This window comes from Pongo abelii, chromosome 15 (genome assembly GCF_028885655.2).
Source record: "Pongo abelii isolate AG06213 chromosome 15, NHGRI_mPonAbe1-v2.0_pri, whole genome shotgun sequence".
Classification (NCBI taxonomy): domain Eukaryota; kingdom Metazoa; phylum Chordata; class Mammalia; order Primates; family Hominidae; genus Pongo; species Pongo abelii.
Genome location: NC_072000.2, coordinates 60,162,628 through 60,177,293, shown reverse-complemented (window position 1 = coordinate 60,177,293; position 14,666 = coordinate 60,162,628). Strand labels below are relative to the sequence as shown.

The 14,666-nt window shown below is 45.2% G+C and overlaps 1 protein-coding gene across 1 annotated transcript in view; it reads right to left on the bottom strand.

Moving 5' to 3' along the window:
* Window positions 1-13,572, bottom strand: part of PELI2 (pellino E3 ubiquitin protein ligase family member 2) — a 184,863-nt gene extending 171,291 nt beyond the window's left edge. Inside the window, exon 1 of the mRNA XM_002824771.5 lies at window positions 13,103-13,572. Coding sequence (XP_002824817.1) covers window positions 13,103-13,179 — 77 coding nt within the window. The 5' untranslated portion in view covers window positions 13,180-13,572. The remainder of the gene's footprint in view (window positions 1-13,102) is intronic.
* Between the last annotated feature and the right edge of the window lie 1,094 nt (window positions 13,573-14,666).

Here is a 14,666-nt window from a genome sequence, read left to right as displayed (position 1 = left end):
TGTGTCGCCCAGGCTGGAGTGTAGTGGTTTTTATACAACACCAAGTCTGTATGCTTTATTATCCCGGACGAGATTTCTAAGCAATAAACCCAAAGCATGAGCTTTGACTAAAGGGGGTAAGGAGTGGGAAGAGGAGGAAACAAATTACTAAGGTGATGAAGATTTGGGCCTTTTCCACCTGGGGAAAAAGTGAGCTGTGCTGTCTTTTAATATTCAAAACAGCAGTGCACAGGCAGGCTACCATGATAAGACAATAATTCAACTGAAGGGCATTTCTGGTACGTGTAAACTACTCAGGTTTCACCCTTGTGTCGCTTATTACATTAGCAGAACCTGCTGATTGAATTACTTCCCTGCAGTGTTTCCAGGTCTCTGGTTTTTCCCATATAACATCTAATACTGCTTATGAAGATGCTGTATTTGTCCTTTGGTATTTTACCAACTGATATCTCAAGATGCCTGTTTGCTCAGAATGTTTTTCAGAAACTCTGGGTCATATGTACCTCACCACCTATGTAACCAAAAAGGCTTCACTGCTCTCACAGGAAGGTTCAAACTATACAGTGTAAAGCTATACCAGCTCTCAGAAGGGTCTAAATCAACTGAGTTTCATCAAAGCCTTAGAGCTGGCACCTGGTCTAAGCTAACACAATAAGCAAATAAAAGGCACTTTTCCTGGACTGCTGTTGGACTATGCTTTTTGGATTAGCTAAACCAAGTGCCACTGCTGAAACAAGTTATACCAAGTACTGTTAGTGAGGAGATAGAGCTATATGGACTTTTCCCTTAATCAATACTAACAGGAAGATCAAAAGACAAGAAAGGAAAAATCAACATAACAGTGACGTTAGTCCCAGGCAAAAACAGACCTTTATTAGAGAGGAAAAGTACTTGAAGCCCCTTTTCCAAACTATAAACGAAATGCAAATAAATGCTAGCCTAAATTATCAACGACAGCAACAAAAGCAAGAAGAAGATTTCAAGGGTACATGCCACAGCTAATAAGGTTAGACAGCTTTACTGGAAGGAGGAACAAAATGGATCATCTTGAAAACTAGAGACATGAACTTATTACTTTGGATGACAAAGGCAGCTTTTCCTGCCTTTATCCAACATCCAATTCATATTGATGCATCAATTCAATATGATATATAATTATATATAATATATTCAGGTAAATAGGGCAGATATGAGGATTCATTTTTATTTCCTCAAAAACAGACATTTAATTTTCTGAAAACATACTAGGAGCACAATACTCATGTGGGCAAAGCACGTATGTAGGCAACTTCCCAAAAAAAGTTAATATAAGTTGTAAACCCAAGGAAAAAACATTTCACCTTACTGGTAACTTCTTTGAATGAGTGAAGTTTTACACCACTATGTTTAATGAGAATACCAGTATGGCAAGGGTTTGGTTAAAAAAAAACAAAACAAAAACATACAAAACTGCTTTGGAACACATACAGTAAAAGCAGGATTGAACAACTTGGAGTCAGAAAGACCTAGGTTCGAATCAGCACTCTGTCACATGTGGCCCTGCACAGGCTTCTCAAGCATCATGACTCAGTTTCATGCATAAAATGATGAGTGATGGTACCTACCTCCCTCGCTAAACATTTAAAGAGGCCACACACGAACAGCACTTTACAAAGGACCCAGCTAAGAATCAGCACTCAATAAAGGACAGATACCATCAAGGTTCAGGAGCCAGCCCTCTGGGGACCTCCCCCAAGGAGCAGGAAGAACCAACCCACTAAGCAGCAAGAGTCTAGCCAGAATTTCCTCATCTCCTCAGGAAAAGAAAAAAAAAAACTCAGATCTCAATGCTTCCTCTTTAAGGATCATTTTTAACTGCAGGTTCTGGCCAGGGACCTTCACTTCAATTCAAAAGGAGCACCCTGAAGAAATGGCAGAGGTCGAGATGGGAACACGACCAGGCCAAGCAGGGCAGCCCCTCAGTGAGCCAAGACCCCCACCTGCAGCAAACACTGCAAGGCCAGAAATCTGCTCTGCTCTTTTCTCCAGCAATGGGATCAATTACACCCTCAGAGGGGCTGGTCTGGGGGCTAAATGCCAGTCCCCACCTGCTCCACACTATTGCTGCCATAGCTCAGCAAGAGACAGCCAAGACCCTAAGGCAGAGGGACAAGCCCACCCTTGCTTGAAACAACAGCCTGGAGGAAAAGCAGCTGGTGGGCACACTCTGCGTCCTCCCATGCAGGAAAGAGCACAGGGCTATGGGTCCTTCTCCTCTTTTCTTGGTGGACAAAGCACTCAGGACCCCATCCCTTGGGCGTCCAGGGAAAGCAAGGCTCCGGAGGCACAGTTGTCTGAATGGGTAACAGGAAAGAGTTCTTAGATCACTAACTGCTCTGCCAGTGGAGTTTAACCCCAAAACATTCACTGGTTCCAGCACAAGTTTCAAAATCAAACCACTGAGTGCCCAAATGATTAAATGGATCACGTTACCTCACCTCACTGTCGCCATCGCACAGAAGGGGGCTACACCCATTGTGAGCAACTGTTCTTTGGCAGGGGAAGAGAGACAAAGGTAGGAGGGAAATGAATTACAAAAGGGAAAACAAGCCTATTTGGAGATTTCAAGCAAGACTGGGTCCTAAGGATTAGTTCACTAACCTACTCAGAAGGCTGACACTGCCTGCTACCCAGAGTCTGGAATAATGCCTTGAAATGTTATTAGCAGGGCTTCTCCCTCCCAGAGGCCACAGCCTTTACTGGGCCCAGGTCCTTCCTTCCAAGTCTCTCTCATCACAAAGGCCCTCTCACCCCTTCAATTCCAAAGGTGCTGGATATCTCTCAGTCTCTCAGCCCCTCAACCTCTCAATGTGCCTTCAGGCACTCTGCTTTCCCCTTGCTAACCCTTAGCTAACTCACCCTTTCTACCTCTGCTGACATAGAATTCCCTCCCTCCCCACAAAAACCTGCCCTCCCCCAAAAACAAATTTTGTCCCCTACTGTACATGAAACCTTGTACTTCTCCTTGGCAGCACCGTGCCAGGTTTGCTTAAAGGACTTCCTTCTTGATGGACTGTAGGCTCCATGAAGGCAGGGACCACTCTGAGATTACCTACTATATAACCTTAGCCCAACTATTTCAATACCCCAACAATACCCTAACCTGACTTTCCAACTTCACCTCTCTCCCCAAGTACTTCGGCCTCCAGCCAAACCCCTCAAGGTTCCAAAATCACCATGCTTTTACTACCACTGCTCTATAAAAAACCCAGGTCACCTCTCAAGGCTCTGCTAAAGGCCACCTGCCCCAGGAAATCTTTCCCAATCTCCCAGCAATACACATGCCTCTCACCTTCACCCTGCTGGAAATAATCAAGCATGAGAGCCACAAGGACCTACCTTCTAACCAGATTCCCACTAACTAGGGGAGTGAGCTTGGACAAGTCACTAAGCTGGAGCCTCATTGTCCAGATAATAAATTTGAACTCCTGGAAAGGATAATGTAAACCACCTAATGGAACCTGGCATATAGTATGCCCAGAGCTCTCGCCCACCACCCCTCTACACCCTAATTAATGATTTGTTGCTAAGTCATCTGTCTTGCCCTTAGGCTGTGTACCCCTGGGGGGCATTTCCTTATGTAGGCTCCACCACCCCTAGTCCTCTGAAGTGAAATCAGCCTCGTAAAACAGCAACAACAGCATCACCTAACACAAACCGAGTGATCAGTGTTTAGTGTGTATGTTTAGATAGTGCTTAATTTCTAGTATGTACAGGTAATACCATTTTTTTTCTTCATCTTAAAGTTCAGGGGTCCATGTGCAGGATCAATGAATCACATTTTTAATATACCCATGCAGAACATACATGCAATAAAATATATACATACATACATGCATCTCAAAATTCTTAGTGTAATTTTAAGCTTTAAAAACAACAAAATTATAAAAGCTACAGACTTAACATCATCTGGAAGTTCAATTATTTAAATTTCTTTTACACTCAGTTGATCAATTTTGAATGCAAAAGTTTTGATTTCACATTTTTCAGTCCCTCTCATTAGAAATGAAAAATGCTAAAATTCCCCAAACAGAATTTGGAGAAATTTCAGAAGTTACGTTCACTTTAGCTACTAGAGGAATGCTTTCATTTTCTTTCTATGGCGAAGTGTTCAACCTGGAGGCAGTAACCGGTGGATGCTAGGCCTGTAGCTCTCCCAACCCTGAGTGCTGTGCAGGTGGCTGGCAGCAGTGGCTGCTGTCAAATTTTGTCTCTTTTGTAAACTGCACCACACAAGAGCAATCTTCTGCCTTGGCTTGCTTCTCACCAACACAGAACTGTTCTCCATGGTATGGAGGAGACATAAAGTATTTCAGGAACTGTACTACCTTCTTACTGCTAACAGTCACAGACAGGTACAACCAATATAAATGAGCTCTTCATCCTGTCCTTTAACCACCCGATTGCAGTGTTAAAACATTCATCTGGTCCTTCCGCCATCCTGTACCTGCAGGATGCTTGTATAGATTACCTCACCTACTCGAATCTGTTAGTTCTGTTATTTCATGTCAGGTGACCTTTAAAAGCTTGAAAATCTGTGTCATGCATTAGCTCTCCTGGGTGAAAGCTGCTTATGTTCCAGTCTGCCAGAAGGATGGTTCTCAGTAAGCTAGGCTATTCTTCAACTGCCATGCTCTCAACAAATTTCAGATACTACTGGAGATTAACAAATGCAAAAAGACTTGCAGATGACTTATAAATTATAAAGTCACTCCAAAAATGCTTTTGTTACCTAAGATTTTCAAACCGTACAGTACTTAATGTTTGGAATAACTCATCAAAAAGGCTGAAATTGTGCTCACTAGAATGATCAATAGCCCGATGAGACAAAAAACAACTCAACAAAAGCTTAATGAATTTATTTCCTATCAGTCTTGTCAGGCTGCATTTTGAATTCTATCCACGGCATGTGATCAAAGTACCCAAACCATAATGTAATCTTATGTACTACATCAAGGATCTAGTCAGCATAATTTTCTGGGATCTGGTGTGAAAGCACACTCCTTTGTGTCTACAATCCTTCCACAGGAAGGGCCTTTCCCCAACGCAATCAATCAATCAATCAATCAATCATCAGTCCAGAAAAGCCTAATTGCTCACCCATCACCAGTTCTGATTATAATTAGTGTTCTATAATCATGGAGCAGGAAGCACAAGATGGGAAAGGCGGGGGGCCACCGAGGTCCTCCGAGGCACTTGGTAATCATGATCAGCCGTTTTATACCAATAGCCTAGAAGCCAAACACACAACTGCTCGCTCTGGTTAAATTCTGTTAAACCAGTACTAATAAGAATGGAAGTACAAAGCTTGAAATAATGATTTCTTATCCTAAAAACAGATTCTGCATAAGCAGAAAAGCAGGGATAAGCAGAGTGAAGTGTTTGAGAGTGAGAAGCATTATGCGGATGGCTAGAAAGAAAACCTCAATCGAGAATGACTCGCAATAGCCTTAAACCTGCTGCTGAAAATGTCCCCTGATGCATATTTATTAGGTCTGTCATCCAAGAGGCTTGTATGCCACAGTATTTCCAGCCATCATTAATAGGCATTAATGGCCACAGCCTTTCAACGCCACTGTGGCGCACTGCAATGCAGCTCTGAGCAGCTGGTGGAATCAGAACAGATGGCCTGCTTCCCTTCAAGGCAGGACTTTCTGCAGGTGACAACATGACTGCTAGGTGACTGACAAAAAGAAAAACAAACAAAAGTTGAAACTGGAATATCTGATGTCAGTAAAGCACATGTTTAGCTTCTCAGGGAAACTTTGACTTGGGCCCTAAAGGTTGGTAGGCTTGTTTACAAAACTGCAGTTGTGCTACAGAAGCAGAGTGCTCCTTCCAAGTCCAGAACATTCACTGAGCCCTGGCCACATCTCCATGTGGGGTGGCAAACTAGGGTGTGTCACAGAAATCCATTTCTCCAAGAGGCTCAGCGAGTACCTAACATGCACCAGAAAGGGAAGCCCAGAATTCCAGGGGGAGTGGAAGTCGGGGTTCCTACCCTCAAGGGGCAATACACTCTGGTGGAATGCAATGGCCACTCTGGGCACATGGCCAGCAGCACAGAGGGCAGAATCATGTTTTTGTCCAGGGATGCTTAACTATCTGCCCTTATATTTGTTTACACTTCTATTTTTCCCTTCAGTAAATTGCTTATATACTTTGCCTCTTAACAGAATACTTGGAATCTTCTGATTGTAAGAGCAGAACCCACTCAAGGTGGCTTAAACAGAAAAAAAGGTAAGTAAAAACCGAAAGAAGTGGGGACTCTCAAAGGACACAGGATTATTGTCTCAGAAAAGCTTTTCCTGATTATTCTGCCTGAAAGGATTCCCACTACCTTATCCCTAGCATTTTACCCTGCCAATTCAACCACCCCTGCCCACCCAATCACTCTCTTCCTCCTTATCCTGCTTTAGTTTCCTCCCAGCAGTCTCTAAAGTTCCATTTTTATCTACTCCTTTGCTTGCTCACCTCTCCCAATAAAAGGTAAGCTCCAAGCAGGCAGGAAGGGAAGCTGTCTGTCTTGTTCGCTGGTGTAGCCCAGGGATGGAAGCAGTGCTGGTCCTCAGTCAGTATCCTGAGTCACTGAATGAATGGTCAGTCACACGAAACTAGGTCCCAGAAGGTACCCGAACCAGGAACTAGAAGCAAGACAGCTGCCCTCTAGCTCACATTCCATTCTCTCTCTGCTTTGTTGGGCTGCAGCCTCAGTTTCCCCTTCCAACTCCACTGTGCCTTCCAACTCCACTCTGCAAAGAGCAGAGGGCTTTCTTCACTCCCATCTCATACTAGGAAAACCCTGCAACAGTCTCCTATGCCCTTAGGGTAAAGTCCAAATCCCTTCCAATACCTTATCAGCCCTTCATGATCCGTCCCCCCATCACCATCCCTCACAATATTTCATTCAATCATTCTTTTCTAGTCATAAAGAGTGTTTCTCTGTTCCTCAAAGTAGCCGCATGTGCTCATCTCTAGGTTGCAGAATGCTCCAAATCTTCTTCAGAAAGCACTCTTTCCCTCTTATCTCCATCCTGGTCATCCCCATCTCATCCTGGCACATGGCTAGGGGACCCTGCTAACACAACCACCATCCCAGCCTTCGGGTCTCCCAGCTAGGCTGTCAGTGCTGCAGCAGCAGGGACCATGACTGTCTTGTTCACCTGCGCATCCCTTAGTGCAATCCACAGCATCTGACAAGTGGCAGATGCTCAAATATTTGGGGAATAAATAAATGAACCATGTATCAGTAATGGTTATTCACAAAGAGGCTGGGACAAAAATAAGAGAGCAGTTCACCAGGAAAAGGAATGTGTCTGCCTTGTCCTAGCTATATTCCTCATGCCTGGAAGAGTAGACAGCCAATAAATATTTGCTGAATGAATACATTCCTGGCTTGCCTGATGTAACTCCACCCCTTTCTCTTCCACTTGAGAAAACATACAGAATGCAAAAGGGTGAAAAATGGCATTATTAACATGACATATCTGAATCATTTGAAAGATCCACACTTTATTACTTGTCATAAATTACTGGCCACATACCCTCAAGACTGATCATCACATATGAGGTAGTTGAGACAGTGGTTGAGAACAGCTGATTTAGACAAAGCTAAGAAATATGAAGCACTTTCTGCTCTTATTATTTTATTTTCCAGAAGATGAAGGTGACAATAAGCTCAGTAAGAACTAATAACTGAATTATTCTAACCTTTACTTTTCTTTTTATAAAATAGATTTCTGCACACCCCAGGAGAAACATTTAATTAAATCAAAAGACACTATAAATTCCTTTTCACAGTTATTTTTCTCCCATACCAATGAGGTCTACCAAGTTGCTGTTGTCTCCATTCAAAAGCCAACCTACAACCCCACATACATACTTTCAGGAAGGCCACACTGCAAGCCCTGCACAGCAGATATAAAACCAGTGCTCCAATGTGACAATATTGGTCTCTCTCAAATATAGCAACGGCTATTTTGTTTTGTTTTGGTCCTTTGTGCATAAGTATTTTATTTTTTCAATAAAATGTTTGGTAAAATTACTGAACCTGAATCAAGCCTGTTTTACTTTCATTTATACACAGCATCCCCAAATATTGATCACAGGATGAAACACAACCAGAAATGAAAAGACCTAATGAAGCTTTCAGTCTTGGTGTGTTAAAGAGAGAAACAAATAAATCTGAGAAAGCCAGACCAGAAACCACACAGCAACAGAGACAGCCACATATTCCAAACAAGGCTAAAGTTAGTAAAGGAAAATATAGCAACTCAAAGCCAGTAACACCATAACCCTTAATAGCCTACAGAATTAGATCCACACAAACAGATCTGAGCTCTTCAGATCACCCCACATGCTGAGTGACAGTAAAGATTTTGTTTTATAAATTTTTTTTTAAGTTCAAAGACCTTTTAGTCTATAAAAGATACTAATGTTTGATGTCTTTGGGCCCAAATTAGAGTGGAGGATGAGAAAAGGAAAAGTGTTAGGGTATATTTGAAGGTTTCTTATTGCCACCAAAGGGTGGAGTCGTCAAGGCAAAGTGCTGAGGTTACAGCAACAACAAAAAGTATATAGAAATTGGGACCTGTTTTTTTTTTTTAAAAAAAAAAAAAAAAGACCATAAACTCTACAAGCTACTATAACCCTCTTTGTCTTACCTGACAGAACACTGCATCGTCCAAAGGAAATGAGGCAGGTACCTACCTCCTTTTGTAGAGCTTAATCAATTTCTACTAAAATACTTCATTTTTGAGTCATATTTATATTTTCATTTGTAGAGGTTCTTACCCTCTTTTTGTGCCAAGAATCCCTTTGGCAGTTTGATGACATGTACTAAGCCCTTCTCAGACTAATGTTTTTAAACATATAAGATAAAATACAAAGGATTACAACTGGAATCAGTTATACTTAATTATCAAAAGTCTTAAATTGCAATACATATGTGCACTTCTGTAATAATGCATTAAACAACAAAATCCAGCAGCAAGTCTTTTTGTTGCCTACACTCATAAGTGAATGAAAATGCTAAACTGCAGTTTGAATATCATGAAAATCAAGACATATTTTTCCCCCATCTAAGTTCAACAACGTCCCAAACTCCATCTGTGGACCCTAGGTTAAGAACCCTTGGTTGAGAGAGCCAATAAAAATACATTTTGTGAAGCATCAAAAGAGAAAAAAAAAAAAAAAGTCTTGCAAAATGCATTATCCATTCAACTGTGAGGTGAGAGGAACTGAGAGTAAGCAATATTTTTCCAAAAACCACGATGGGCCATTAGTCAGCAAGAGAGCCACATGCTTCAAACTGAATCCAGAAAGGATGCTTTGAGGAACTGACAGCGCTGCTGGAATCTGTCTTAAAGTGGGGAAAGGGTAGAGTGGGGGAGTACAGCCACCCAGCTCAACCCAGATCAACTATGACCTTGAACCTCTCTTGTTCTGGGAGTCTGTGTCCTCAAGAATAAAGTATAAGGGCTAAACATATACCATGACCATTAGGCCCCCTTCCAGTCCTAATTTTTTTTATTATACTTTAAGTCTGGGATACATGTGCAGAATGTGCAGGTTTGTTACATAGGTACATACGTGCCATGGTGGTTTGCTGCACCCATCAACCCATCATCTACATTAGGTATTTCTCCTAATGCTATCCAGTCCTAAATTTTTATCATGAGATCATCTCCTCTTTATGCTGGTTATTTCAGCCTATTTAGCTACATTTCAAAACATCACTGTCTTTCTTAAACTTGGAACATAAAGTTTTACCCAATTTAAATGCTCTCATGGGTAATCTAACACCAATGAGTCAAATAGATGTATATCATTACAACTTTTTTAAACATTCTGTTTTTATGCACATCTTCATAAAAAACAACCACAACATTGGTCTTTTCTGCTATTAAAACAACTGTCAGGAAACTTAGAATATGGAACTAAATATTTTCCACATTTGCGTCAACGAACAGAATTACTGAGCACAGACCAAGAAGGGCTCTTGAAGTCTACCTAATCCAATCATATTTTGTAAATTGATAAAGAAACAGAGAGGAGAAGGAGGAACTAAGCCAAAGTCACAGAGCCAGTCAGCAAGAGAGCAGGGCTTATCCAGGTCACCCACCTGTAAATGCACGTTCTTCCCACTATACCAAACTGCCTCTCAAATCCTGAGCCACTTCCCTAATCTTAAAACGTCAGTAAGTTTAAAATTATAGCAAAAAGACCTGCTGGTTAGACCACTCATTTTTCTCTGCCTTCAGTTAAGTAGTGGACACAACAAAGAGTTGCGGCTATGATACACGAACTGACTGGAATCATGAAATAATTAAATTCCACTAATCTGCCCAGAAAGTGATGAGCTCACTAAAATCCTAGCTATGTGGAATCTCTTAATAACACTGTGTAATACACGAAAAGATACAGAAGTATTTATATACGGATACAGACATCTATCAGCTCTTCACTCTGCTCTCCAGGATTTCCTAGTAATGTTTTACTATGACATTCAAAAGTGAGCAAAAAGGACAGTCACATAACCATTAAAAAAAAAAAAGCACTGAATTTGACAAGCAAAGCTTCTATCAATATCAAATATTAGGCATTGTTAGCGCTCAGGAATCATCTCATTATTCAGAAAATCTGCTTGAAATTTTCTGTTTTCCAATATTTATGCCCCAGAGGACATAAAGATATCATAAAGATGATATGAATTATATGTGAATATTATTGTTGTTTTAAGATGAAGTACACTGTCTCAAATCCTAAGGGTGGAATATGAATAAGGTTCTTTTTAAAAATCTGCCTACCTAGTCACTCTTTCACCTGCACTCTTCAATGTGTTCAACATTGGTAAACAGTCAGAAACCTACTCTCAAAAAAAGAAAAACACCACAATCCAAGTATTCAAAAACCAGACTAGCATCCTCTACTCACATTTCACCTCCTCAGAGAGAACTTCCCTCACCTTCCAGCCGAAGAAAGCAATACCCACCTAAGCAGTCACCCTCCAAGTTTATCAACTCCTTTTTAGAACTTGGCTGCACCTGAAATTGTCACTTATTACTCCTCTATTTGCATGTTTCTTTCTGTTTATGCCTGTCACTCCACTCTAAAAGGAAAGTTCCCTGTTCTCACTGCATCAACAGTGCCTAAACAGCACAGGCACAGAGTAGGTACACAACGGTTGAGTGTCTCGCTCACTAAGTGCCAACTATGTCATACTTTGGTCTCCTGGAAAAGCATTAGCAAAAGGCAGACCATATGCAACTGCAACGTTATATCCACAGGCTCCTGTGGAGTGAGACTATGATACTAGGACAATCCAGCGTTTCAATCCTTTCCGTGGCTTCGGAATGCCCTGCACTTCCAGCTATGAACACAAAACCTCTCCAGGCCCACTCGCTGCTTTTCTGAAACATCTCAACAATGATTTCCTCAAAAGGAAATAATGAAATAAAGTCCTGGCATACGTTAATCTTCCGCGTCAAGTTCACAGTGTTAAACACACTTTGAAGCCAGCCATACAAACAAAACCAAACTCCACAAAATTAGGTTGGGCTGAAGTTACATTACATAAGACAGACTGAACTGTGGCTTTTCTCCTGTCATTCCTCCCGCCTTCCTGTGAACCCTGATATTTGTCTTTGAAGTGCAATTAAGATGTAGGTGAGAAAAACACTTATCTGCAAACAGCTTCAAAATAGGTAATGAGATTTCCAATACCACCCCCACTTAATGCACTAGCAACAAAGTCAGGAAGACTGGGAAGCTTTGAGTTGTGCGGTGTCTGGAAGCATCCCCCAAAAACTCCTCTCTTTAAAATTATTTTTAAGTCAGCACTTACTTCAAGGCACTCACTTATCAAAACACGTTTTGCAAAGTTCCCTGAGTCTTCCCACAGCCATGACTCCCCATATGTGTGCTAAGCCTACCTATCAGCGCCAAGGATGTTCTGAATACAGGTCTTTCAACTCAGGACAAAAGCGCGGGTTCCCAGGAGTGACATATCCAAAGGAAAAAATAATCCTTTCTTCAACACTAAACCCAAGTTGTTCCTTCCCCCCAGTTTCCTGCACTTCCCCCCTCCCCCTCCCCTTTCACTGCCCACTATATCCAGCTTTAAGCCCGCGAAGCCTCTCTCCTGGCTTATTAAGGGTAAACAATAGAAATGTCACAAGGAAACTCAGGAAGTAGATGAAGTCTCTAATTGCTGCCGTTTAACGATTGTACATAATTACTATCTTCAAAATGCGGCTTTCACCAGCAGAGAGAGAGCCGAGGCGGGCGAGGCTGGCGAGCTCCCCACCGCCGGGAGGGCATCAGCGAGGCCGGGACCGGGGGGATGCGGCCCGCGCCCCGGTGCCAGGCCCCGAGCAGCCGCATCCTGCTCCTTCCCTGCAGAGCACTCCAAGCGGGGAGAAGCGGAGGGCCGGCCGGCCCGGGTCACACACAGTTCACTGCCCTCGGGCTGCGGCGGCCCGAGGCGGTCATCGGAACAATTTGCAAAGCGCAGCCGGGGATCCCACAGCCCGCGGCGGCCCGAGCTCACGGCGCCGCGCTCGGAGTTCGGGGGCGCGGGAACCACTGTCCGCGCGGGAGGTGGGAAGACGGGGCTCCGGGCCGGCCGGCCTCTCAGCTTCGGGAAGTGACCCTGCGAAGTGCCCGCGACGGCGGCGCCTCACACGGAGTCCCTGCCCGCCCTCTCCGGCCCGGACGCGGCGCGCGGGAAGTGGAGCCCCTGCCCCCGCCCCCACGATACGGCCGCGGACCCGGTGCCCCGCGCTGCCCCCGCTGGGTCGCCCGAGTCCTGGCCGCCACTTCCTCCGCCGCGTTCTCCGCGCGGACAGCGCAGCGCAGCCCGGCGCCCGCCGCAGCACCCCGAGCGCGCGCCGATGGGGGTCATCCCGCCCCGCGCCGCCGTCCGGGCCCTGAGAGCCTCTCCTGCCGCCCCGAGCGCCCCGGCGGTCCCCAAAAAGCGCCGAGCCACCCCGCCAGCCCCGCTCGAGGATGCGGGCGCTCCCCGCCCGCGCCGCTGCCCGGGACCAGGGACCCCAGGACTCACCCGAGCACCACCAGCTCCCCGTATTTCACTGGCTCCTTATTGGGGGCGCAGTGTTCCTCCTGGCCAGGGGAAAACATGGAGCTCCGCTCGGCCGCCGACGCCGCCGCCTCCGCCGCGATCCCCGCCGAGTCCGCGCCGCCGCTACAATCCCATCCCGAGAACGGGGTGAGCGCGCCGGGGAAGGGCACGGCGGCGAAGGGGGCGCGGGGCGGCCAGTCCCGCTGCTGCTCCGTCGTGGCTGCGCGGCTGCTCCGCCTGACTCCCCGGAGCTCCGCGCGCCGCGGCCGCCCCGAGTCAGAGCCGGCAACAAATGGGACCCGGCAGCAGGGGGACCTGCCTGCGCTGAGCGCCGCCGCCGAAGCCCCGCGGGAGGGAGGAAAGGAGGAGGGAGCGGGCGCACGAGAGGCGGGGGCCGCGCGGGGGAGGCGGGGGCCAGCGCGCGGGCAGGTGGGAGCCGCCCCGCCCCACGCAGAGCCAGGCGCCCGCCCCCGGCCCGCGGGGCGCCCCCTCCCCCGGCGTGTTGGGCCGCCCGCGCCCACTCCCCGCCCCCCTCAGCCAGGCGGAGGCTCGGCCCCTGTGTTATGTAAACATAGAGTAAAAGGGAAAGGAAGTTCTTAAAGGAGCAGCTCTATTTTTTTTCCTCACTTCCTTCCCCAAACTTAGAGCACGGGGTCTTCAGCTCTTCAGCCGCGAAGGCCCGCGGGAGATCCTGGAAACGAGCGGCCGCGGTTCCCAAGCCCACGTTTTCCTGGCTGGAGTTCGATGGGATTAACTTCCTCTCCGAGTAGAATAGCGCTCTCTGGATGTCACTGTGTCCCGGCTTCCATCTAGAGGTGTCGCACACACCCACTTGGGTGCCTCCCCTTCCAAAACCAAGCAGAAAGGCGTCTAGAAAATTAGAAGGTTTTGCCAGTTGGTGCTGGAGTAGAGGACGTTTCGAAGGCGCTTGGAGCACCCCACCGTTGCACTGGATGTAGCTACCCCGGCTTGTGGTCAACAGAGCTCCACCTGGCTTTTGAGGGGTGGCGGGGGGATGGGGGAAGTGTTGTTTTTTAATCCATACTTTATCCACTTTTCCTGTGCCTTCTTTCCATCCCCTAATACATATAAGGGGAAATTACCTGGGTGGATTTTTTAGTGAACGTAAATGTTCCTTTATGACCATGATTTAATCAATGCACTGTTTGCTTTCTATTCTTTTTAAACTAGTTATCGCTATGGCTTTAAAATATTGTAGACTGTGATAGTTTTACTGACTGCTGTTTTTCATCATACAGGATTTTATTGTTCTAACATTTATTAAGCACTCATAATGTGCTAGAAACTCTACATATTATTGCGAGTCATTGCCTTTCAACACTGTTAAATATTTAAAGAAATAAACACTGCAAAAGCTACCCTGTGTATAGTGACTGGTTGGCTATGACCCGAAGCAAAGGGCTAGAAAAAATAATAATTGCATCTGTAACCTTCCATTCCGCTGTGCTGCACCCCTTGTGTAACATTCTCTGACAGGTTATTACGGTAGTGACATGATGTTTCTGGTAATCTTACTTCAGTTAGG